The sequence below is a fragment of the Choloepus didactylus genome, chromosome 17 (assembly GCF_015220235.1).
Source record: "Choloepus didactylus isolate mChoDid1 chromosome 17, mChoDid1.pri, whole genome shotgun sequence".
NCBI classification, from domain to species: Eukaryota; Metazoa; Chordata; class Mammalia; order Pilosa; family Megalonychidae; genus Choloepus; species Choloepus didactylus.
Window position 1 is genome coordinate 45,325,369 of NC_051323.1, and position 25,110 is coordinate 45,350,478.

Below are 25,110 nucleotides of genomic sequence, written 5' to 3' on the forward strand. Positions count from 1 at the left end.
AAACTTTAAATACTTTTAATAATAATCTTAAAACAAAAATGCAGTATCTATACCATGTATATTGTCACATCACCTATTCTACACATTTTATACAGTGATAGGTAGTTATGTATACTCCTGTTGGCAATAAATACTTTTTTGTTCTCCCATAGTAGGCTGCAGGTCTCAAAAGCAGAAGTCCTGAATCTCTTAAGGCAGCATTCAAAAAACCCTTCTTTGAAACCTCAAAAATAGTCTTGCAGCAGTCAATGTTATAAAAAAGAGTCAAGATGTTTGTTATTTCTATTTATTTCTTTTTTTGGGGGGAGGGGGTATCAAAAAGTTTGGTTTCTGCTTCAAAGAGCTTTCCCAAGGAGTGGCGATTCATTTTCATGACATGTCATCATGGACAAACACTGTTCTGTCTTTCACAATAGTCTGAATTCAAGGTAATGTGTGTATATGTGTTGTTCTGAAATACAGTGCATGCCTCTGGACACATGGGGGTTACTTGTGTTCCCGTTCTTATATGAAAGGAACTGGTATTCTGGCTTCAAGAACAAATTTAAAAAATCACAAATTCAACTTGTCTTTGATTTGAGTATGGGCTAATTACTAAGGGACCATTCAGCAATAAAGGTTTCAAATATTCAAATACCCTGTGAAACTGGTATTAATTAAGGGACTACTGATTCTAAGAATTATGCAACCAATAAAGGAATGCGGTAAGTATTATAGGCCTACGTGCTGAGTTCAGAGCAAAATATCAATAATTTTCTCACCTTTGCTATACCTAAAAGTGGAGGGAGGGGAAAACAGGAATTATATGAATAATATTAAATAAAAAGTGCTTATAGAACTAGAATTTTGTTTTTTCATTAAATTTGTCACTTATTCCAATTTGATAAAATGCTTGTAAGGAAAATAACTTAAGGCAGAAGACTAGTTGTATTTTTGCTGTTCAGAACTTCTTGAGAGCAAAAGAATGAATACCGATCAACTTTTCTGGTTTAAACTTAATTACTTGTCTTAAAACATGCTATTTTAAACTTAAACATCTATGTTATGCCTTAAAAATTTAAAGCAGAAAATAAAATCATATAGAAAGTCAGAAACTTCATTAGAACTAGACAGATGTTTGCTTGTAGTTTTTGGTATCCAAAACCTTTTTTCCACACATTGCACAGATGCCTAAAACAAAAGAAAATATGTGAGCAATCAAATCATAAAACCAACTAACTGTTTGGTTTATCAAGTCATTTTTTTTTATGCATTTTTTTTAACTGTGAACTTTAACATATATACATAACAGTAGTAAATTTCAAAGTATGATTTAACAAGTAGTTACATGCCCTCCCCCCTACATGGGACATGACTCTGAGGGGTGTAAATCTATCTCCCTGACAATGCGGGACATGACTCCCAGGGATGAGCCTGGACCTGGCATCGTGGGACTGAGAAAGGCTTCCTGACCAAAATGAAACAAAATAAATTTTCAGTGGCTGAGAGGTTTCAAATGGAGTCGAGAGGTCATTCTGGAGGTTTTTCTTATGCGTTATATAGATATCCCTTTTAGTTTTTAGGGTATTAGAATAGCCGGAAGGAAATACCTGAAACAGTTGAACTGCAATCCAGTATCCTTGATTCTTGAAGATGATCGTATAACCATATAGCTTATATGGTGTGACTGTGTGACTGTGAAAACCTTATGGCTCACACTCCCTTTATTTAGTGTATGGACAGATGAATAGAAAAAAGGGGGACAAAAAGTAAATGAATAATGGGAGGGGAGTATGAGATGTTTTGGGTGTTCTTTCTTACTTTTATTTTTATTCTTATTTTTTTGGAGTAATGAAAATGTTCAAAAAATTGATTGTGGTGATAATTGCATGGAACTTTGAATAGGAAGTGAGATACGGTAGGTTAGTATAGGCTGGAGTGAAATACTGACACATCCTAGAGTAATTTGGGCAGATAATAAAAAATATATTTCCAGCCTCCCCCTCCCCAGCCCCGAGGATCTGGGGGAAGGTGCAGATGTGTTGGACATCCTCACCTGGACTGGTGTTGATGTTGTCACAAACATTGGGACTGGCGGTTTGATGTGCTGAGCCCTTGAGCATGGGACTTGCCCTTATGAAGCTCATTACCACAAAGGAGAGTCTAAAGTTGTATGTAATGGTGCCTAAGAGTCTCCCCCTGAGTACCTCTTTGTTGCTCAGATGTGGCCCTCTCTCTCTCTAACTGAGCCATCTCGACAGGTGAACTCGCTGCCCTCCCCTCTACGTGGGACCCAACTCCCAGGGATGTAAATCTCCCTGGCAACGCAGAGTATGACTCCCAGGGATGAATGTGGACCTGGCATCGTGGGACTGAGAGTATCTTCTTGACCAAAAGGGGGATGCAAAATGAGACGAAATAGTTTCAGTGGCTGAGAGATTCCAAATGGAGTCGAGAGGTCACTCTGGTGGACATTCTTATGCACTATATAGATAACACCTCTTAGGCTTTAATGTATTGGAATAGCTAGAAGTAAATACCTGAAACTACCAAACTCCAACCCAGCAGTCTGGACTCCTGAAGACAATTATATAATAATGTAGATTACAACGGGTGACAGTGCGATTGTGAAGACCTTGTGGATCACACCCCCTTTATCTAGTGTATGGATGAATGGAGGAATGGGGATAAAAACTAAAGGACAAATGGGGTGGGATGGGGGGATGATTTGGGTGTTCTTTTTTCACTTTTATTTTTTATTCTTGTTATGGTTCTTTCTGATGTAAGGAAAATGTTCAGAGATAGATTGTGGTGATGAACGCATAACTATGTTATCATACTGTGGACAGTGGATTGTATATAATGGATGATTGTATGGTGTGTGAATGTATTTCAATAAAACTGAATTTAATATAAAAAATTGTGGTGATGAATACACAACTATATAATGATACTGTGAACAACTGACTGTACACATTAGATGACTGTATGACATGTGAATATATCTCAATAAAATTGCATTAAAAAGAAAAACAAATAGTTACAGAGCTAATTCCAAAGAATGTTATGGGTTACAGTTCCACAATTTCAGTTATTTCCATTATTGTCAAATATAACATATATATAGAAAGATGTTAACTTTCGAAGTACAGCTTAACAAGCAGTTATGTAGGTAATTTAAAAAAATGTCATGAGTTACAGTTCCACAATTTCAGTTCTTTCCCTACTGTGAAATATAGGATATACACAGAAAAGCGCTAACTTTCAAAGCACAATTCAACGAATAGCTCTAGAGCAAATTTCAAAGAATGTTATAGGTTACTGTCCCACCATTTCAGTTATTTCCTTCTAGCTATTATAATACCCTGGCATCCAAAAAATACATATACATACATATATATATTAATATAAAGTTTCAGTATTCATAATCCTTTATTAAATCCTATTTTGTCTGTTGCTACCCCTTCCTCTAGTTTAATCACTTTTCGATCTTTAGGGGTGTCTAGGCAGTGACTACCCTAATATCAAGTTAGTTTTGAAGCTTGAAACATAATTTAACAGCATCACAAATGAGAAAATGAAAATATATACTTTTAACTATGAACAAATTCTAATTCTATTTTGCCTTTGAAGGAGTATTTGAATAGGCAACTGTTAAAAACTGGGGAAAAATCATTAAGTAGAAAGGCTCTGCACTTAGCAATGGTTGGTTCTTGTACTACTTTAAAGACACTAGAAATACATATTCTGGTTATGATTTATGTGAGAAAATTCATGTAGAACTCTTATCAGTAGATTCAAACTCAAAAGGCCTTATCTCGATACCAAATAACTACTCTTTTTCTATGTTATCCAAATCATTACCAAATGGAGTAGGTTTGATCAGAATAGAAAAACAGTAATAAAAGAAACTTACCCTTTTTATAGGCACAGCCTTGACAGTAATGAGAACCTGGTTGGTGCACAGAACTTTTACAAATTCTGCAAGTGGAGAATTTATTCTTTCCATACGGATCAAATCTAGAGAGTTTTTTAAAAAGAAAGAAAAATGTGTAATACAGTAGAAACTCTCTTACTCTCACTTAAGAAATGCATAGGATTAGTCCATGCTCTCCATTCCCTCTATTAAATTCCACAACTGATGCCTAGCTCTCTTCCTGCTGGGAGGCTACTCCCCAGAATGCCTGCATAGCTCTTTTCTTTCCATGTATATTGCATGCTTACAAAGAGTACCTTGTATTTATTCCCAAACCTGATTATGTCAGCTGTATTTTTATATTACTTGTGTAATATAATTCAATATTATAAAAACGGATGAAATCTGAGTGTAAAAAGAGTAGGTAACTTTACAAAAGGTAAGATGAATGCTTTAGATAAAATTCATTAGATAAATGTCAATCATTAAAAGCATTACTGAATTAGGCATGGGGAAGGAAACTGTTAAAAACTGGGGAAAAATCATTAAATAGAAAGGTCAGCACTTAGCAAGGGTTGGTTCTTGCCCTACTTTAAAGAATACATATTCTGGTTATGATTTATGTGAGAAAATTCATGTAGAACTCTTATCAGTAGACTCAAACTCAAAAGGCCTTGTCTCGATACAAAAAACTGATAAATGTATGTATAGTTACGTGCTCAAAATAACATAAGGTTTGTGTATCTTTTAACAACTCTCTATTTTAACTGACATTTCCTATTAACTAACCCAGTTCCTTTGGATTAAAGGGCTTCTGCTAGATAAAAGTGCCATCTCATAGTGACTGAAGAGCAAAATAATTTTAGAAGAAATACTTCCCCCTCAGTTGGTAATTACCCTCTGATTTGAAACTGCTTCTATTTACAAAATGAGTTATTATAATTATACTCATAGATTGAATGCCAACACTGTCCTAGACCTGGTCTCTTTTCTTAGCACGCACTACAACAGCCCATTTTCACACGTTAATCTTTCCAAACCCAAAAGAATGTGGCTTTACTCTCCACAAAAAGGAGATAATGTAGACACTGTTCTACCTTTCAATAAGTTCAATTTGTTTGGACCTGTATGTTTGGAGAGTACGTTTTCTTAAAACTGTATTTCATCATTCTAATATGTACATTTTAATACATCCTAAATCTTACAATTAATTGGCAGAATTGCTTCTTTCTTAAAGGAATGACACACCTTATAAATGTGCCCTCTTCTTAAATTCAATCTTATAAAATTTAATGCAATATAGAAGTATATTTCAAAGTGAGATATTTAGAGGACCCAAAAGTAATATATACTTCTTAATGATATCAGCATAAGTTTGGGAGTATAAAGAAACTGGAAGAATATAAAACCATACAATCTGAACAAACAACCACTTAGTCAATAATAACTGGATGGTCTTAGAAGACATCAACAATACCTAATGTGATGTTGCACTGAAGATTAAGTCTATTGGGCTGTTTTATATCCATTATTTAATAAGCACTTACTATGTGCCAAGCACTGTATGTAGTATATATATTAGAAGAATTATTATTGTTGATATTATTTCTAATATTTGGGAGGTCATAAAACAGGTATTTCTTAATCCAGCAAATTTATGCTGAGTGCCTACTATGTGCCAGTTACTGTTCTAAACACCAAGGATGAACATAATAGGCAAAGCCCCTGCCTTCATTAAGCTGACATTCTACTGAGAGAAGATAGGCAATAAATTTAAAAAAAAATGCCCTAATAAAAATGCAAGCTTTTCAGATAGCAGTAAAATCAAACAGGATAGTGTGGCAGAGATGAGGGGAAGAAGGAAAGATACTATTTTTTGATGCTGAGGGAGCAATTCTGGATACCAGAGAGCCAGCTCTCTAAGCTCCAGGGGGGCGAGTTCAAGGCAGAGGGAGCAGCAAGAACGACCCTTTCCAGAAGGAAGTGGGATAGTAAATCTGATGTGACTGTACATGATGAATGCAGAGGAGAGTGGTACAACAGGAAGTCAGAGAAACGGCAGCAGTCATACCATAGAGGTTCTTATAAGAACAGGTAGGGGGCTTCAGATTTTATTCTATGTGAAAAAGAAAACCACTGGGGGTTGGAGGGTGGTGATAGAGGGTTTAAGCAGGCATTACATGACCTTTTAAAGGAGGAGTCTGAACTATAGGGGACTAGAGAGAAAGCAGGGTGATAGTTAGAAAGCTATTACACTATCCAAGTAAGAAATAACAGTGATTTGGAATAGGGCAGGAGCAGTGGGATGGACAGAAATGGGTGGGTTCAAGATATATTTTGGAGGCAGAGCCAAAACAACTTGCTGATGGATATGGGACATGAGGGAAAAACAGGAAATCAGTGAGGAATTCTAGCTTTTAGGTTTGAACATCTGGATTGGACAGTGGTGCCAACTACTGTGACAAGAAGATTGAAGGAAAAAGAGGTTGTACGTTAGACATCAAATTGTATATGTCAAGTATATAGTTGGATATAAACATCTGTAGTACAGGGAAGAGGATAGGATTAGAGATATAAATTTATGAGTCATTAGCATACAGTGAATTTTTAGAGCTATTGAACCTGTTATAACAAGATAGAAAGAGAATAGCTTCTTGAAATCTGGAGATTATAAATAGAAAAAAAAAAAAAAAAAAAGTCTAGGATTGAGTTCTGAAGCACCTGATTGAGAAAGAGTAGCCAGTGAGTTGGGAGGAAAATCAGGAGTGTGGTGTCCCTGAAGCCACAAGAATCAAGGGTTTCAAGAAAAAGGGAGTTGTTGAGAGTAAGATAATAGAGAAGTGGCCATCAGTTTTGAATGTCATTTATCATGTTGACAAGAACAGTTTCACTGGTGTGATGGGGATGAAAGCCTGAAAGGAGTGGTAGAAGAGAATGGAATTTAAAGACATTGAGAAAGTGTCTAGATAAAGTTTTTGAAACTTTTGCTGTGAAGAGAAGCAAGGAAATGGGGTAGTAGCTGGAAGGGTTCATGGAATTTTAAGACTGGAAATAATAAAGCATAGTATTAAAACTTACTTTTTAGATGGGACACATTTTTATTCTCATTCTCAGCTGAGAAAACTGAAGTTCAGAAAAGTTAAGAAACTGACTTTAACTTGCTTAAGGTCACAGAGCTAGACAGTCAGAGGGTCTAGATTCAAATTTGATCTGACTCCAAAGCTTATGATCTTTCCACATTTCCCTACTGCCTCTGATTTGTAGGATAATTAAGAATTAGATATAATAAAAGTCATGTTTTCAGGTGAAATTATAAAAAGAAAGCAGCTGGTGGTGGATACCTGAAACTATCAAACTACAACCCAGAACCCATGAATCTTGAAGACAGATGTATAAAAATGTAGCTTATGAGGGGGGACAATGGGATTGGGAAAGCCATAAGGACCACACTCCACTTTGTCTAGTTTATGGATGGATGAGTAGAAAAATAGGGGAAGGAAACAAACAGACAAAGGTACCCAGTGTTCTTTTTTACTTCAATTGCTCTTTTTCACTCTAATTATTATTCTTGTTATTTTTGTGTGTGTGCTAATGAAGGTGTCAGGGATTGATTTAGGTGATGAATGTACAACTATGTAATGGTCCTGTGAACAATCGAAAGTACGATTTGTTTTGTATGACTGCGTGGTATGTGAATATATCTCAATAAAATGATGATTAAAAAAAAAAAAAAAAAGAAAGCAGCGCTAATGTCTTCATACACTGATATAATGAGGAGGAACAGTGATATCAGCAGATGATAACAGATAGTTTGGCTTTGCAAGTTTTATCACAATGGAATGATATACACTAAATTCACTCTGACAAGCTTGTATTAAAAGAAGTGGAAATTTATTTGACTGCTTTATGTATGCTCCTATACCCACCTTGCTTTTTTTGACGTCAAAGCTTTGTTTTCATTCAGCTTTCTTCCACCACTTTCTGTATCAAAATATACATACATTTTAGTGGGTTAATTCTATATATTTATATAAGAAAACCAATTAGCTAAAAAGTTCCTTCTTTGGCCTCTTATCAATAGAATAATCTATATCAAAACTTTTTAAAATCCTCATTTAATAGCTAGGTTCTTACAACACTACTTAAAAAGAAAATAATTATTAGGAAAACATTGCAAATTTATAAAAAACACAATTATTTCATTTCTCAGACCTTAGAGTAGTACTTTAGGAATGGAACTGCATTTAGTCTCATTATCGTAAAATCTAGAAGCCACTACTTTGGTGCTGCAAACCTTGAATACAATCAAAGATTTTTTCCCTTCCCTCTGGAAACAGCTTCACTGTAAGTACTTAATGATTACAAAGGTGAAAAAGGCTTTTAAATAATTTGCTCAAGAATATAAAAATCAGGTAAGGAGAGGGGGAATTAAATATAAACTCTAAGCTGAATCAAACCATATACTATGATATATTCATCACTTGAAAATCATAAATAAAAGAAGACATTAAATTGAGGGAGGATTCACTGTTGATACACATATAATGTTCCATTTTACAAATAATGTAACAGGTAAACAATTATTCACAGAAAGTATTTGATTTCATTTCTATTTTGTAAAAGAAGAAATACCTGTGGTATTCCTTGCGCCATCTTTCCAAGTATCTGGAGTGATGACAGTACCAAGTTTCTTTTCACCTGTTTTAACAAGACGGAAAAGCAGAGGGAATTAGAATTTACTATCTAATGAATACACTACATTGTGCCTAAGGTATCCAAGACGTCAAGAGTCATATTATAATAGGAGCCCATCAATGCTGGGGTAAGGGCTGGTGAACTGAGACCCAAGATGTTAACTGTGGACAAAGAATAAAAGACCCTTCGGTAAAATGTGTATGACAATAAGATGATACAATAGGGTGTCCTAGTTTGCTAATACTGCCAGAATGCAAAACACCAGAAATGGATTGGCTTTTATAAAAGGGGGTTTATTTGGTTACACAGTTACAGTCTTAAGGCCATAAAGCGTCCAAGGTAACACATCAGCAATCAGGTACCTTCACTGGAGGATGGCCAGTGGTGTCCAGAAAACCTGTTAGCTGGGAAGGCACGTGGCTGGCATCTGCTCCAAGTTCTGGTTTCAAAATGGCTTTCTCCCAGGACGTTCCTCTCTAGGCTGCAGTTCCTCAAAAATGTCACTCTCAGTTGCTCTTGGGGTATTTGTCCTCTCTTAGCTTCTCTGGAGCAAGAGTCTGCTTTCAACGGTTGTCTTCAGATTGTCTATCCTCTGCAACTACTCTCTCAGCTCTGGTGTGTTCTTCAAAGTGTCCCTCTTGGCTGTAGCAAAGCTTGCTCCTTCTGTCTGAGCTTATAATGCTTCAGTAAACTAATCAAGGCCCATGCTGAATGGGCGGGGCCACACCTCCATGGAAATTATCCAATGAGAGTTATCACCCACAGTTGGGTGGGGCGCACTTCCATGGAAATAACCTAATCCAAACGTTCCAACTTAATCCCCAGTAATATGTCTGCCCCACAAGACTGCATCAAAGAACATGGCTTTTTCTGCGGGACATAATACATTCAAACCTGCACATGGGGTTTCACTGTTCAGGTACACTTTAAACAAATCTGACCAATCTATTTCTTCAATAAATATTTACTAAGCATCTCTGATGTAAAACCACTCAACCAAGTGCTGAGAAAAATAAAGTGATGAATTAGACAAAGCTCTGGATTTCAAGGATCTTATAGTACACAATTTCTTACAATACCCAGGTTAAGAACAGTGGCCCTTAGGAGATCTATGAACAAGGTGGGGAAGTTGTACCAAACATTATGTTTATTGTGGTAGGGTGAATTATGTACTCCATGAAACACATGTTCCTTCCCTGCATTCCTGTGAGTCTGAACCCATTTGTGTTGATTTGGAGCTGTTATGTTCTTTTTTTTTAAACTCAAAATTTTATTGCAATATATTCACATACCATTCAATCATCCCTGGTGTACAATCAGTTGTTCACAGAACCATTATATAGCTGTGCATTCATCACCACATTCAATTTTTGAACATTTTCATTACCATACACAAAAAAAGAATAAGAATAAAAGTTAAAGTGGAAAAGAACACCCAAAACATCCCATCACCCCATCCCTCCCTATTATTCATTTACTTTTTGTCCTCATTCTTCTATTCATCTGTATACACTATATAAAGGGAGTGGGACCCACAAAGTTTTCATAATCACACAGTCACACAGTGTAAACTATATAGTTATATAATCATCTTCAAGAATCAAGGCTATTGGGATGCAGTTCAACAGTTTCAGGTATTTCCTTCTAGCTATTCCAACACACTGAAAACTAAAAAGGGATATCTATATAATGCATAGGAACAACCTCCAGAATGACCTCTTGACTCTACTCGAGATCTCTCAGCCACTGAAACTTTATTTTGTTTCATTTCGCTTCCCCCTTTTAGTCCAAGAAGGCTTTCTCAATCCCACAATGCCAGCCATGCTCATCACCACGAGTCATAAACCACATTCCCAGGGAGTTCCACACCCCTGGGAGTCACATCCCACGTAGTGGGGAGGGCACTGAGTTTACCAGCAGAGTTGGCTTAGAGAGAGAGGCCACAACTGAGCAACAAAAGAGGTTCTCTGGGGGTGACTTAGGCACTATTTTACGTAGGCTTAGCCTGTCCCTTGTAGTATATGTTCTTTTAATCCGTTCTTGTGAGTGTAGACCAATTGTGGGTGGGACCTTTCAGTTAGGCTATTTCAATTAAGATGTGACTCAGCCCATTCAAGGTGGGTCTTAATCCTTTACTGGAGTCCTTTACTAGACGATAAAGGGTAGAGACATCTGGAGAAAGCTTAGAGAGAGAAATGCCCTGGAGCTGCTAAGAAAGAGTCCACAGATGCTCAGAGAGAAAGCCACTGGAATCAGAAGCTGAAAACAACAAAACCCAGGAGCGAAGGACCAGCAGACGCTGGCCATGTGCCTTGCTATCTGACAGAGAAACCCCAAATGCCAGCAGCCTTTCTTCAGAGAAGGTATCCTTTTGCTAATGTGTAATTTGGACATGTTCACGGTCTTAGAATTGCAACTTGTAACTTAATAAATCCCCATTGTTAAAAATCAATCCACTTCTGGTATATTGCATTCTGACAGCTTTAGCAAACCGAAACACCATTGTAAATAAGATCTTGAAGATGTTATTTTTGTTAAGGTGTGGCCCCACTGAATGAGGGTGAGTCTTAACTGGATTACTAGAGTTTTTTATAAGCAGCAGAAGAAATTCAGACATAGAGAAAGCCATGAGGAGAAGCTGAAAGTAGGAAGTCAGGGGGAACCTGGAAGAGAAAGGAGAAGATATTGCTATGTGAAAGAAAAGCCAAGGAACCCAAGGCTGCTGACCAGTGACAAAGCTACTGTTCCAGTTTGCTAATGGTGCCTTATGCAAAATACCAGAAATGGATTGGCTTTTATAAAGGGGTTTATTTGGTTACAAATTTAGAGTTCTAAGGCCATAAAAGTGTCCACACTAAGGCATCAACAAGAGGATACCGTCACTGGAGAATGGCCGATGGTGTTCAGAACACCTCTGTCAGCTGAGAAGGCACATGGCTGGTGAATGCTGTTCCTTTGCATCTGGGTTGCATCTCAAAATGGCACTCTCTAAAATGTCTCTGGGTTTCTCTTAGCTTAGCATCTTTAAACATCCTTCTGTCTGCATCTCCAGATGTCTCCAAGCATCAGCAAGCATCTGGGTCAACTCCTAAGAGTCTCTCCGAAAGTCTCTCTCAGCTGCTCTTGGGATGTTTTAGCTTCTCCAGAGCAAACTCTGGGCCAGCATCTCAAAGCATCAGCAAGCGTCTGGGTCTGCTCCTTTTAAAGGACTCCAGTATAATTAAGACCCATGCTGAATGGGGGGGGCCAAATCTCCATGGAAATAATCGAATCAAAAGTATCACCTATAGTTGGGTGAGTCACATCTCCATGGAAACAACCTAATCCAAAAATCCCATAAAACTGGATTAAAACATGGCTTTTGGGGGAATATAACATATCCAAACTGGCACAGCTACCAACCCTGGGAGGAAGCAAGCTTTGTAGCCTCTGATACTGCGAGCCAATAAATTCCTGTTGTTGAGCCAACATATTGGATAGTATTCATCTTAGCAACAGGAAATTAAGATGCACATCCAATAGCATTCATCAGATTCTCAAAGGGGTCAGAGACCCAAAAAAGTTTAAGACCCATTCAACCAAAACATAAGCTAGAAAATAAAAGGATAATAATTGAGAGTTAAATAAAGAACTAGGAGAAATTCCACAGAGGAAGAAATAATCTTGGCTAGGGAAACCCAGGAAAGTTTGAGGAGTAAGGAATAGAGAAGGTTCAAATATATGGTAATGGAACTATGATGAAAGAGAAGGAGGAAAGAGGATGAAGGCAAATCAGACTAAGAACACACCTTGAAGAAAGGCAAGGAAAGCTCAAAGAAGGCTCATGAAAAGTATACACAAGGACACAAAGTAGTGTGGTTTGGCCAAAACATAAAGAGGATAAGGGTCAATGAACATGAAGATGGAAAGAGATGCTAGGATCTTTTTTTTTTTTTTTTTTTTATCATCATTTTATTGAGATATATTCACATACCACGCAGTCATACAAAACAAATTGTACTTTCGATTGTTTACAGTACCATTACATAGTTGTACATTCATCACCTAAATCAATCCCTGACACCTTCATTAGCACACACACAAAAATAACAAGAATAATAATTAGAGTGAAAAAGAGCAATTGAAGTAAAAAAGAACACTGGGTACCTTTGTCTGTTTGTTTCCTTCCCCTACTTTTCTACACATCCATCCATAAACTAGACAAAGTGGTGTTTGGTCCTTATGGCTTTCCCAATCCCATTGTCACCCCTCATAAGCTACATTTTTATACAACTGTCTTCGAGATTCATGGGTTCTGGGTTGTAGTTTGATAGTTTCAGGTATCCACCACCAGCTACCCCAATTCTTTAGAACCTAAAAAGGGTTGTCTAAAGTGTGCATAAGAGTGCCCACCAGAGTGACCTCTCGGCTCCTTTTGGAATCTCTCTGCCACTGAAGCTTATTTCATTTCCTTTCACATCCCCCTTTTGGTCAAGAAGATGTTCTCCGTCCCACGGTGCCAGGTCTACATTCCTCCCTGGGAGTCATATTCCACGTTGCCAGGGAGATTCACTTCCCTGGGTGTCTGATCCCACGTAGGGGGGAGGGCAGTGATTTCACCTTTCAAGTTGGCTTAGCCAGAGAGAGAGGGCCACATCTGAGCAACAAAGAGGCATTCAGGAGGAGACTCTTAGGCACAAATACAGGGAGGCCTAGCCTCTCCTTTGCAGCAACCGTCTTCCCAAGGGTAAAACTTATGGTAGAGGGCTCAACCCATCAAACCACCAGTCCCCTATGTCTGTGGTCATGTTAGCAACCATGGAGGTGGGGTAGGCGAATACCCCTGCATTCTCCACAGGCTCCTCAAGGGGGCACTACATCTTTTTTTTTTTTTTTTTTTTTTCCCTTGTTTGTCTTTTTTCTTTTTTTTTTTTTTTTTTTTTTTTTAACTTTCCCTTCTTTTTTCAAATCACCTGTATGAAAAAAAAAGTTAAAAAGAAAACAAACATACAATAAAAGAGCATTTCAAAGAGACCATAGCAAGGGAGTAAGAAAAAGACAACTAACCTAAGATAACTGCTTAACTTCCAACATGTTCCTACTTTACCCCAAGAAAGTTACATAATATAGCAACATTTCAGTGAACTTGTTCCTACTACAACCATCAGAAATTAACAGACCATAGTCATTTCTGGGCATCCCCAGAACGTTAAATAGCTTATCTGTTCTTCCTGGATTATTGTTCCCCCTTCCTTAATTGCTCTCTACTGCTAGTTCCCCTACATTCTACATTATAAACCATTTGTTTTACATTTTTCAAAGTTCACATTAGTGGTAGCATATAATATTTCTCTTTTTGTGCCTGGCTTATTTCGCTCAGCATTACGTCCTCAAGGTTCATCCATGTTGTCATATGTTTCACCAGATCGTTCCTTCTTACTGCCGCGTAGTATTCCATCGTGTGTATATACCACATTTTATTTATCCACTCATCTGTTGAAGGACATTTGGGTTGTTTCCATCTCTTGGCAATTGTGAATAATGCTGCTATGAACATTGGCGTGCAGATATCTGTTCGTGTCACTGCTTTCCGATCTTCCGGGTATATACCGAGGAGTGCAATCGCTGGATCGAATGGTAGCTCTATATCTAGTTTTCTAAGGAACTGCCAGACTGACTTCCAGAGTGGCTGAACCATTATACAGTCCCACCAACAATGAATAAGAGTTCCAATTTCTCCACATCCCCTCCAGCATTTGTAGTTTCCTGTTTGTTTAATGGGAGCCATTCTAACCGGTGTTAGATGGTATCTCATTGTGGTCTTAATTTGCATCTCTCTAATAGCTAGTGAAGCTGAACATTTTTTCATGTGTTTCTTGGCCATTTGTATTTCCTCTTCAGAGAACTGTCTTTTCATATCTTTTGCCCATTTTATAATTGGGCTGTCTGTACTATTGTCATTGAGTTGTAGGATTTCTTTGTATATGCAAGATATCAGTCTTTTGTCAGATACATGGTTTCCAAAAATTTTTTCCCATTGAGTTGGCTGCCTCTTTACCTTTTTGAGAAATTCCTTTGAGGTGCAGAAACTTCTAAGCTTGAGGAGTTCCCATTTATCTATTTTCTCTTTTGTTGCTTGTGCTTTGGGTGTAAAGTCTAGGAAGTGGCCTCCTAATACAAGGTCTTGAAGATGTTTTCCTACATTATCTTCTAGGAGTTTTATGGTACTTTCTTTTATATTGAGATCTTTGGTCCATTTTGAGTTAATTTTTGTGTAGGGGGTGAGGTAGGGGTCCTCTTTCATTCTTTTGGATATGGATATCCAACTCTCCCAGCCCCATTTGTTGAAAAGACCATTATGGCTCAGTTCGGTGACTTTGGGGGCCTTATCAAAGATCAGTCGGCCATAGATCTGAGGGTCTATCTCTGAATTCTCAATTCGATTCCATTGATCTATATGTCTATCTTTGTGCCAGTACCATGCTGTCTTGGCAACTGTGGCTTTATAATAAGCTTCAAAGTCAGGGAGTGTAAGTCCTCCCACTTCGTTTTTCTTTTTTAGAGTGTCTTTAGCAATTCGAGGCATCTTCCCTTTCCAAATAAATTTGATAACTAGCTTTTCCAAGTCTGCAAAGTAGGTTGTTGGAATTTTGATTGGGATTGCATTGAATCTGTAGATGAGTTTGGGTAGAATTGACATCTTAATGACATTTAGCCTTCCTATCCATGAACATGGAATATTTTTCCATCTTTTAAGGTCCCCTTCTATTTCTTTTAGTAGAGTTATGTAGTTTTCTTTGTATAGGTCTTTTACATCTTTGGTTAAGTTGATTCCTAGGTACTTGATTTTTTTAGTTGCTATTGAAAATGGTATCTTTTTCTTGAGTGTCTCTTCAGTTTGTTCATTTCTAGCATATAGAAACATTACTGACTTATGTGCATTAATCTTGTATCCCGCTACTTTGCTAAATTTGTTTATTAGCTCTAGTAGGTGTATCGTTGATTTCTCAGGGTTTTCTAGATATAAGATCATATCATCTGCAAACAATGACAGTTTTACTTCTTCTTTTCCAATTTGGATGCCTTTTATTTCTTTGTCTTGCCGGATTGCCCTGGCTAGCACTTCCAGCACAATGTTGAATAACAGTGGTGACAGCGGGCATCCTTGTCTTGTTCCTGATCTTAGAGGGAAGGCTTTCAGTCTCTCACCATTGAGTACTATGCTGGCTGTGGGTTTTTCATATATGCTCTTTATCATGTTGAGGAAGTTTCCTTCAATTCCTACCTTTTGAAGTGTTTTTATCAAAAAGGGATGTTGGATTTTGTCAAATGCTTTTTCAGCATCTATTGAGATGATCAATTGATTTTTCCCTTTCGAGTTTTTAATGTGTTGTAATACATTGATTGTTTTTCTGATGTTGAACCATCCTTGCATGCCTGGAATGAACCCCACTTGGTCATGGTGTATGATTTTTTTAATGTGTCTTTGGATTCGATTTGCAAGTATTTTGTTGAGGATTTTTGCATCTATATTCATTAGGGAGATTGGCCGATAGTTTTCCTTTTTTGTAGCATCTTTGCCTGGTTTTGGTATTAGATTGATGTTAGCTTCATAAAATGAGTTAGGTAGTGTTCCATTTTTTTCAATGTTTTGAAAGAGTTTGAGTAAGATTGGTGTCAGTTCTTTCTGGAAAGTTTGGTAGAATTCCCCTGTGAAGCCATCTGGCCCTGGGCATTTATTTGTGGGAAGATTTTTGATGACTGATTGGATCTCTTTGCTTGTGATGGGTTGGTTGAGGTCTTCTATTTCTTCTCTGGTCAGTCTAGGTTGTTCATATGTTTCCAGGAAATTGTCCATTTCTTCTACATTATCCAGTTTGTTGCCATACAGTTGTTCATAATATCCTCTTATAATTTTTTAATTTCTTCAGGATCTGCAGTTATGTCACCTTTTTCATTCATTATTTTGTTTATATGGGTCTTCTCTCTTTTTGATTTTGTCAGTCTAGCTAGGGGCTTGTCAATCTTGTTGATCTTCTCAAAGAACCAACTTTTGGTGATATTTATCCTTTCTATTGTTTTTTTGTTCTCTATGTCATTTATTTCTGCTTTAATCCTTGTTATTTCTTTTCTTCTACTTGGTTTAGGATTGGTTTGCTGTTCATTTTCTAGCTTCTTCAGTTGATCCATTAGTTCTTTGATTTTGGCTCTTTCTTCCTTTTTAATATATGCATTTAGTGCTATAAATTTCCCCCTTAGCACTGCTTTTGCTGCATCCCATAGGTTTTGGTATGTTGTGTTCTCATTTTCATTCGTCTCTATATATTTAGCAATTTCTCTTGCTATTTCTTCTTTAACCCACTGATTGTTTAGGAGTGTGTTGTTTAACCTCCAGGTATTTGTGAATTTTCTAAGTCTCTGATGGTTATTGACTTCTAATTGTATTCCATTGTGGTCAGAGAATGTGCTTTGAATAATTTCAATCTTTTTAAATTTATTGAGGCTTGTTTTATGTCCCAGCATATGATCTATTCTGGAGAAAGTTCCGTGAGCACTAGAAAAGTATGTGTATCCTGGTGATTTGGGATGTAATGTCCTGTAGATGTCTGTTAAATCTAATTCATTTATCAGATTGTTTAGGTTTTCAATTTCCTTATTGGTCTTCTGTCTGGTTGATCTATCTATAGGAGAGAGTGATGTGTTGAAGTCTCCCACAATTATTGTGGAAACATCAATTGCTTCCTTTAGTTTTGCAAGTGTTTCTCTCATGTATTTTGTGGCACCTTGATTGGGTGCATAGACATTTACGATTGTTATTTCTTCTTGTTGAATTGCCCCTTTTACTAGTATGTAGTGGCCTTCTTGGTCTCTCAAAACATCCCTGCATTTGAAGTCTATTTTATCTGAGATTAATATTACTACACCTGCTTTCTTTTGGCTGTAGCTTGCATGAAATATTTTTTTCCATCCTTTCACTTTCAGTTTCTTTGTGTCCCTGTGTCTAAGATGAGTCTCTTGTATGCAACATATTGATGGTTCATTTTCTTTGATCCATTCTGCTAATCAATGTCTTTTAATTGGGGAGTTTAATCCATTTACATTCAACGTTAAAACCGTGAAGGCATTTCTTGAATCGGCCATCTTATCCTTTGGATTATGTTTGCCATATTTTTCCCTCTCTCTATTAATATCCTTTATTGTACCCATACCGAATCTCTTTAGTACTGAACCTTTCTCCAAGTCTCTCTGTCCTGTCTTTGTTTCTCTGTCTGTAGGGCTCCCTTTAGTATCTCCAGTAGGGCAGGTCTCTTGTTAGCAAATTCTCTCAGCATTTCTTTGTCTGTGAAAAATTTAAGCTCTCCCTCAAATTTGAAGGAGAGCTTTGCTGGATAAAGTATTCTTGGCTGGAAATTCCTCTCTCTCAGAATTTTAAATATATCGTGCCATTGCCTTCTCGCCTCCATGGTGGCTGCTGAGTAGTCACTACTTAGTCTTATGCTGTTTCCTTTGTATGTGGTGAATTGCTTTTCTCTTGCTGCTTTCAGAACTTGCTCCTTCTCTTCTATGTTTGACAGTGTGATCAGTATATGTCTCGGAGTGGGTTTTTTTGGATTTATTCTATTTGGAGTTCGCTGAGCATTTATGATTTGTGTATTTATGTTGTTTAGAAGATTTGGGAAGTTTTCCCCAACAATTTCTTTGAATACTCTTCCTAGACCTTTACCCTTTTCTTCCCCTTCTGGGACACCAATGAGTCTTATATTCGGACGTTTCATATTATCTATCATATCCCTGAGGTCCATTTCGAGTTTTTCAATTTTTTTCCCCATTCTTTCTTTTATGCTTTCATTTTCCATTCTGTCATCTTCCAGGTCACTGATTCGTTGTTCAACTTCCTCTAGTCTTGTACTATGAGTGTCCAGAATCTTTTTAATTTGGTCAACAGTTTCTTTAATTTCCATAAGATCATCCATTTTTTTATTTAGTCTTGCAATGTCTTCTTTATGCTCTTCTAGGGTCTTCTTGATTTCCTTCATATCCCGTACTAGGGTCTCATTGTTCATCTTTAGATCTTTGAGTAGCTGCTCTAGGTGTGTCTCTTCTGGTCTTTTGATTTGGGTGCTTGGGCTTGGGTTATCCATATCGTCTGGTTTTTTCATATGCTTTATAATTTTCTGTTGTTTTTGGCCTCGTGGCATTTGCTGTCCTTGATAGGGTTCTTTTAGGGTTTGTAGACCAGTTGAAGTCCTTATCTCTAATTTATCAGATCTACAGCTTCGTGGAGTACACTTTCTCTAACTAACCAGCAGGTGGCGTCCACGAGCCACCTGTTCTCCACAAGCCAGATCTCCCCTGCCTAGCCTTTTTGGTGAGTGGGGGAGTGAGTCTTGTGGGGCCCAATTGGTGTCCCAAGCTTGCGTGTGTAGTTGGTGTTGCCTGCCCTGTATGTGGGGCGTGTTTCTGGGCAGTCGGGGAGGGGGGGTGGCCCTAACAATCAAATCTCCCTGGTGATCCTAGAGTTTTAAAGCTACTGCAATAGTCTAATCCTTCAGTTCAGTCCTGCCACAGTTTGTCTCTGCCACTGACCCACAAGTCTTTGGTATTGGCGTATGGCTCCTGAGACTTGCAAGTGGGCCGCTCTTCCAGGCTGTGCACCCCGGGTCCTCTGTTGAGGGATGACTGTGCTATGTCACAGGTGAGTGCCGTCCCCCCAGGGCAGTTCTGGGCTGCTGGGCTGTGTTGGGAGGCTCCCAGTCTGCTCAAATGATGGCTGAATGGGGCTCTGTTAATTCACACTGCTCCCCCTTCCCAGCTCTGGGACATTCAGCTGAGGTTGCAGGGAAGGCTAATGTCCACGCCCAGTTTTGTGGTGTGTGCCTGTTATTTGAAGCACTTCCGTCACACTGGGTTGTCTGGGGCAGCTCTGGGCTATGGGGCTGGCGATGGGCAGGAGTGTTTCCTGTCCACCAGGATGGTGGCTGTGAGCGGACACCCCCCTTTTCTTGGGAAGTTGTGTTGTTTAGTGAATTTTCTCAGCCACTGGATTATTGCCTTTTGTCTCAGAGCTCTCTTAGTTCTGCTCTTGACTTGACGTGCCCAAATTGCAATTCTTTGAAGCTTTCTGTATTGAGCTTCTTAGAGTAATTGTTTTAGAAAAAGCAAAAAGGATTTAAAAAAAAAAAAAAAAACGGCCCTCCTCAGGGATCTAATGGGTTATTGAAATGCTAATAGACAAAGCAACCAGGGCCATTAAGGAAAGGTGCCCTGGGCAGAGAGATCAGCCTTGCTTCGGGATTTGCATATGCGCCTCAAGGCCTGATCTCCGCCCTTCCCCTTTCTGTGTTCACCAGAACTCCAAAAATCCTCTGCTTTTACTTTGGAGCTTCTCGTGTTGTTTTCCTTCTATGCCCGTCTCCTCTCTGCTGGGCTGGCTGCTCTCAGAGTCTCTGGTGTCTGGCCTCAGTCTATCTATGGTTGGAGTTTGAATCAGTAGAATGAGTTTCCGATGAGAGCAGCCACTGCAATTCTCCCTTCTCCTTCCTGGAGCTGACAGCCCCTCCTCCCCCGGGACTGAGCCTGGCAGGGAGGGGCGCGGGTCCCCTGGCCGCAAAAACTTACAGATTTCGCTGATCTCAGCAGTTCCACGTTTTCATGAGTGTTGTATGAAGTATGCCCAAAGACAGATTGCTCTGTGGTGTCCAGTCCACGCAGTTCCTGGCTTTTTACCTACTTTCCTGGAGGAGTAACTAAAACATACAGCTCACCAGTCTGCCATCTTGCCCCGCCTCCGATGCTAGGATCTTATTGAGGAGGGTCCTAAATTACAGGCTCCTAATATAGAAACCCAAGCACTATTCTGTGGACACTGGGAGTTTATTAAGGCTTTTTAAATGGGAAAATGATAGCCATTACTTCTATTTAGGTGCAATTCAAACATCTGTTGTGCTTACTTTAAGCCACATCCTGGCATGATGATCAATAAGGCCCTTACCCTTGGGGGCTAGTGCACTGAATTTAGTAAGAGTAAAATAAATACTTCTTGCATGAATGAAGAGAGAAGGTAAGAAATTGCAATAGGGAAAGATGGAGACAAGGTTTAAATTTTTTAGATTGAGAAAGACTTGAGAATTTGTATATGGAAGAGGGAGCTAATTAAAGACTCTAGAGGAGTGTGCCGGTTTGAATGTATTGGGTCCCCCAAATGCCATTATCTTTGTAGTCTTGTTGGGGCAGATATTTGGTGCTGGTTAGATTTGCTTGGGATGTGCCCCATGCAGCTGTGGGTAGTGATTCTGATGGGATGTTCCCATGGAGGCATGGCCCTGCCCATTCAGGGTGGGCCTTGATCAGTGGAGCTATATAAATGAGCTGACTCAAAGAGAGGAAGGGAGTGCAGCTGGGAGTGATGTTTTGAAGAGGAGTAAGCTTGCTAGAGAGGAACGTCCTGGGAGAAAGCCATTTTGAGGCTGGAGCTTTGGAGCAGATGCCAGCTGCCTTCCTAGCTAACAGAGGTTCTCCGGACGCCGTTGGCCATCCTCCGGTGAAGGTACCCGATTGCTGAGGTGTTACCTTGGACGCTTTGTGGCCTTAAGACTGTAACTGTGTAGCGAAATAAACCCCCATTTTATAAAAGCCTGTCCATCTCCGGTGTTTTGCATTCTGCAGCATTAGCAAACTAGAACAAGGAGATAATCACAAATAAAGGACTAGGAAGAGACGATGTCATGGGTGGAACAGTGTCCTCCCCCACAAAAAAAAATTCATGTCTACCCAGAAACTCTCCAGAACCTCAGAATGTGACTTCATTTGGAAATAGTGCCTTTGCAGGTGTGATTAGTTAAGGATCTCAAGATGAAAGCATCCTGGTCTGAGGTCTTTATTTAAAAACAGGAGAAGATAATTTGCACACAGTAGAGAAGAAGGCCATTTGAAGATGGAGGCAGAGACTGGAGTGATGGGTCCTCAAACTAAGGAATGCCAAGGGATTACTGACAACTGCTAGAAGATAGGACAGAGGCATGAGATGGTTTTTCCCTCACAGCCTCCTGAAGGAACCAACTCTGCCAATACCTTGATTTCAGACTTCCAGCTTCCTGGACTGCACGAGAATAAATTTCTGTTGTTTTAAGCAACCCAATTTGTGGTAATATGTTACAGCAGCCCTAGGAAACTAATACAGGTGGGAGGGGATGAGAATAAAGACAAATGAGAAGAACATACCTTGAATAAGGAAAGGGAAAGAGGCAGATATGTTTACAGGTATAGTGAAAGTGAGAAGTTGAGAATGTTCCCATCTGATAACCTCAATTTTCTTATAGCTGTAAGAAGGTATATGTCAACAGAGAATGAGTTAGATGAAGGTAGGGAAAGCTTAAAGTAACTGGAAGGTTTGGAAGAGTCATTAAGGAGAATAGGTGAGAGAGCTGACTAAAGATAAATGAAAGACTGATGAACAGTATTAAAGATCTCAAGAGATTAGGAATCAAGACTTTTTAAAGGTTCCACAGGTTCATTTGTGCAACTTTCCCAGTGGCCCTTACTTGCACATAGTATCATTTAGAGACAGGAGAGTCTAGAGGCAGGGAGAACAGTTTGAGGGAGAAGAGAGCTGATGGAAAGGGATCATATTAGTCTAAGTCTGAATGATGGGGATCTCAGCTAGAGACTGAGTGGGAAATGGGAGGCTAGGGAAAACCTGAAGTACAGTATGGAAGTAAAATAAACAGGACATTGCAACAGTTGGATGTAGGCTTACAAAGGAATGGGGGAATGGATGAGAGTTGATTAAGACTTCGTGAATGGGGGACCGGTAGGATTACGATGTCATTAAATGGTGGAGAAAAGTACAGATTTGTGAAACATGATGATGAATTCAATCTTCCAAGAATTAAACTAACAGATAACAACCAGGTAGAGCTTCTCAGTATTGTTTGGAAGAAAAATGTTCAATTGGTGCTTAAGTAGGAGAGAAATCAAGGCTTGAGATGGGGATTAGACATTTATCTGCACAGGGTCTATTTGAACCCAAACATTTTCAAAGAAAAAAGTAAAAAGGAGTGAAAAAAAGAGGGTTAAAGTCAGATCATCGGGAGACATCTACTTTAAGGCAGGAAGGAGAAATATGAAAACTTGGTGAGCATAATGGTAAAGAAACCTAAGAAGAAGTAAGTTCAAGGAAAAGCTAGTCAAAGAATCAAAGCTACAGAGGAACAGAAGAGGATGGAAAAAAGGTCTTCGAACTTGATGACTAAGAGATTGACAGTGAACTTTTGAAAGTTCTTCCAGTAGTGTGGTAAGGTGAAAGTCAGCTTGTAGGGAAAAGTGCTAAGAAACAATAGTGAAAATTTGTAGGCAAAAAACATAGTCAAGTATTTAAAAAATTTTATGGTGAAGGTTGCTTGAGAATGTAGTTTTTTGTATAGGAGAGATCTGAGTTTATTTATAGGATAAGTGGAATGAGCTGATAGACTGAGAGATATGAAAAATATAAGAAAGACGGTGTATTTTTATTTGAAGAATAAGAAGACAGAAGGTTGAAAGGTATTGGATCAAACAGAAAATAAAGGGTTAGACTTACAGAAGAGTAGAGAAGTTAAAAATAGTACAAAGATGGAATGCTCTTTTATGACACACATTGTGTTCCAGACCAAACAGGTATTTTATTTTAATACCACACCAGATCTTGGATTCCCAAAATTATGATGAACACTGAGGAATTAACTCTCAAAATTTACCCAGTATCCTCAATTTCCCTGGGACAAAGCACTTACAGTATAAGAGGCAGTACATACATACACGTTAAACCAGGTAGAATTCCTGCCCTCTAAAAAGTTAAAATGTACAGAATTAGCACAGATTACATGGAAAGCTAAGAATTGCACTTAAGAACTGCACACCGTAAGATCAAAGACTTCAGGGCAGATGTATCATCTAAAAATATTTCCATCACATTCACCCAAAAAACAAACAAAACCAAAAAACTGCTTAAGTGTAGGATGGGAAAGAGTTAAAGGATGTCAATATCAAAAACTTAACATGCTTTTGGGGGTGATGCAAATGTTCTAAAACTGATTGTGGTGATGGCTGCACAACTCTGTGAATATACTAAAAACCATAATAGTATATTTTAAAAGGGTGAATTTTATGTGAATTATATCTCAACAAATTTGCCATTTAAAAAAAAATTTAACGGGAGACAACAGTGGTATGTGGTATAGTAACTAGAAAAAGGATGTGTTAGTTCCACTCAGCCCCACACAGAATGGAGCAGAGTTTAATTCTGAGTGCCACATGTTGGGGGTGGGGACTATATAATGGAAATTACCAGTTTTGCATCCACACCCAGACACGTTTATAGCAAGCACTACCTACATTATCTCATTTAATTCTCACAAAATCTCATGAGCCAAGAAATATTAAATAACCCATCTATGCCCATTCTTTCACCCAATATTAAGAACTGTGATTCAAACCCATGGGTGTCTGTCTCCAAAGTTCATTATACAGTAACCAGGATGATAAGAGACTTGAAACTATATCACAGGAAGAAAGATAAAGGCCAGGTATGTTTAGCCTGAGGAAAGGGAGACTTGGGAATATGACAGCTGTTTTTAAAAATCTAAACAGCTGTGAGATCAGAAAGCCATACAATGTCTTCTGGCAATCTCAAGGATTTGCATTAGAATCGCTGGGTGCTAATTATAAGGGGATAAACTTTTCTAAAAGCAAACGAGGTCTACATATACCGTCTCGAAGGTGGTGAGGGGCCCCAATCCCCAGCCCCAAACTGTAAGTATTTAAGTAAGGAGTGTATAAGCCATTAGATGGGATGCTGACCTAGGATTTCTGGATAAAATACAGGATGCCCAGTTAAATTTGAATTTCAGATAAACAACGAATAATGTTTTAACGAAGCATGTCCTAGTAAAGCATGGGATAAAACATTTACAATAGAAAGGAGCAGCAAATGCGGCCAAGTTTTATATACTGAATGAGACATATTTATCTGAAATTCAAATTTAACTGGACGTCCTTCTATAGTCGCTACTGTAGAAGCAATTTTTAAGGTACATTCCAACTGAGGGTCTGTGAGGCGAGAAAGTCAGTCAAGAAGCTATATGGGGTGAGAACCAGCGCTGGGGGGAAACAACGGAGATACACAACGAGGTGCAGAATTAAGACCATTATAAAGGGAAAATACAAAGGACTATAGGATCGCTGAAGAAAGGGCAGGAATGGTCAAATGGCAGGGTAGGAAGAGACAGGGCAAGAATCAGAGACCAGTGGTAGAAGGAAAAATAAAGAAAGGGCAAAGGTCTAAGGTAAGTGCAGTTAGGGTCTCCCGGCCTCCACTTCCCGGAGAAGCGGCCTCTTAACTCACATTTCTCGCACACCATCCTTCCACCGACGGTTCTCGGAAGTAGCAGTAGCAACTTGAAAACATAAACACTACAGCCTGGGAAGGATTCCCTTCCGGGTTACGTCAATCCACTTCCGACCCCTAAACCTTACGCTCCTTCCTTTCCTACACAGGGAGAAGC

The 25,110-nt window shown here is 38.7% G+C and overlaps 1 protein-coding gene across 1 annotated transcript; it reads right to left on the reverse strand.

Annotated features, from left to right (window-relative positions):
- On the reverse strand, positions 1-25,103 carry CRIPT (CXXC repeat containing interactor of PDZ3 domain). Its single transcript, XM_037807641.1, has 5 exons — positions 24,951-25,103; positions 8,528-8,593; positions 7,822-7,876; positions 3,896-3,999; positions 1-1,170 (listed from the first exon to the last, which is right to left on the reverse strand). The coding sequence occupies exons 1-5, from the start codon at positions 24,964-24,966 to the stop codon at positions 1,106-1,108; spliced, it is 306 nt and encodes a 101-aa protein (XP_037663569.1). The 5' UTR covers positions 24,967-25,103; the 3' UTR covers positions 1-1,105.
- Between the last annotated feature and the right edge of the window lie 7 nt (positions 25,104-25,110).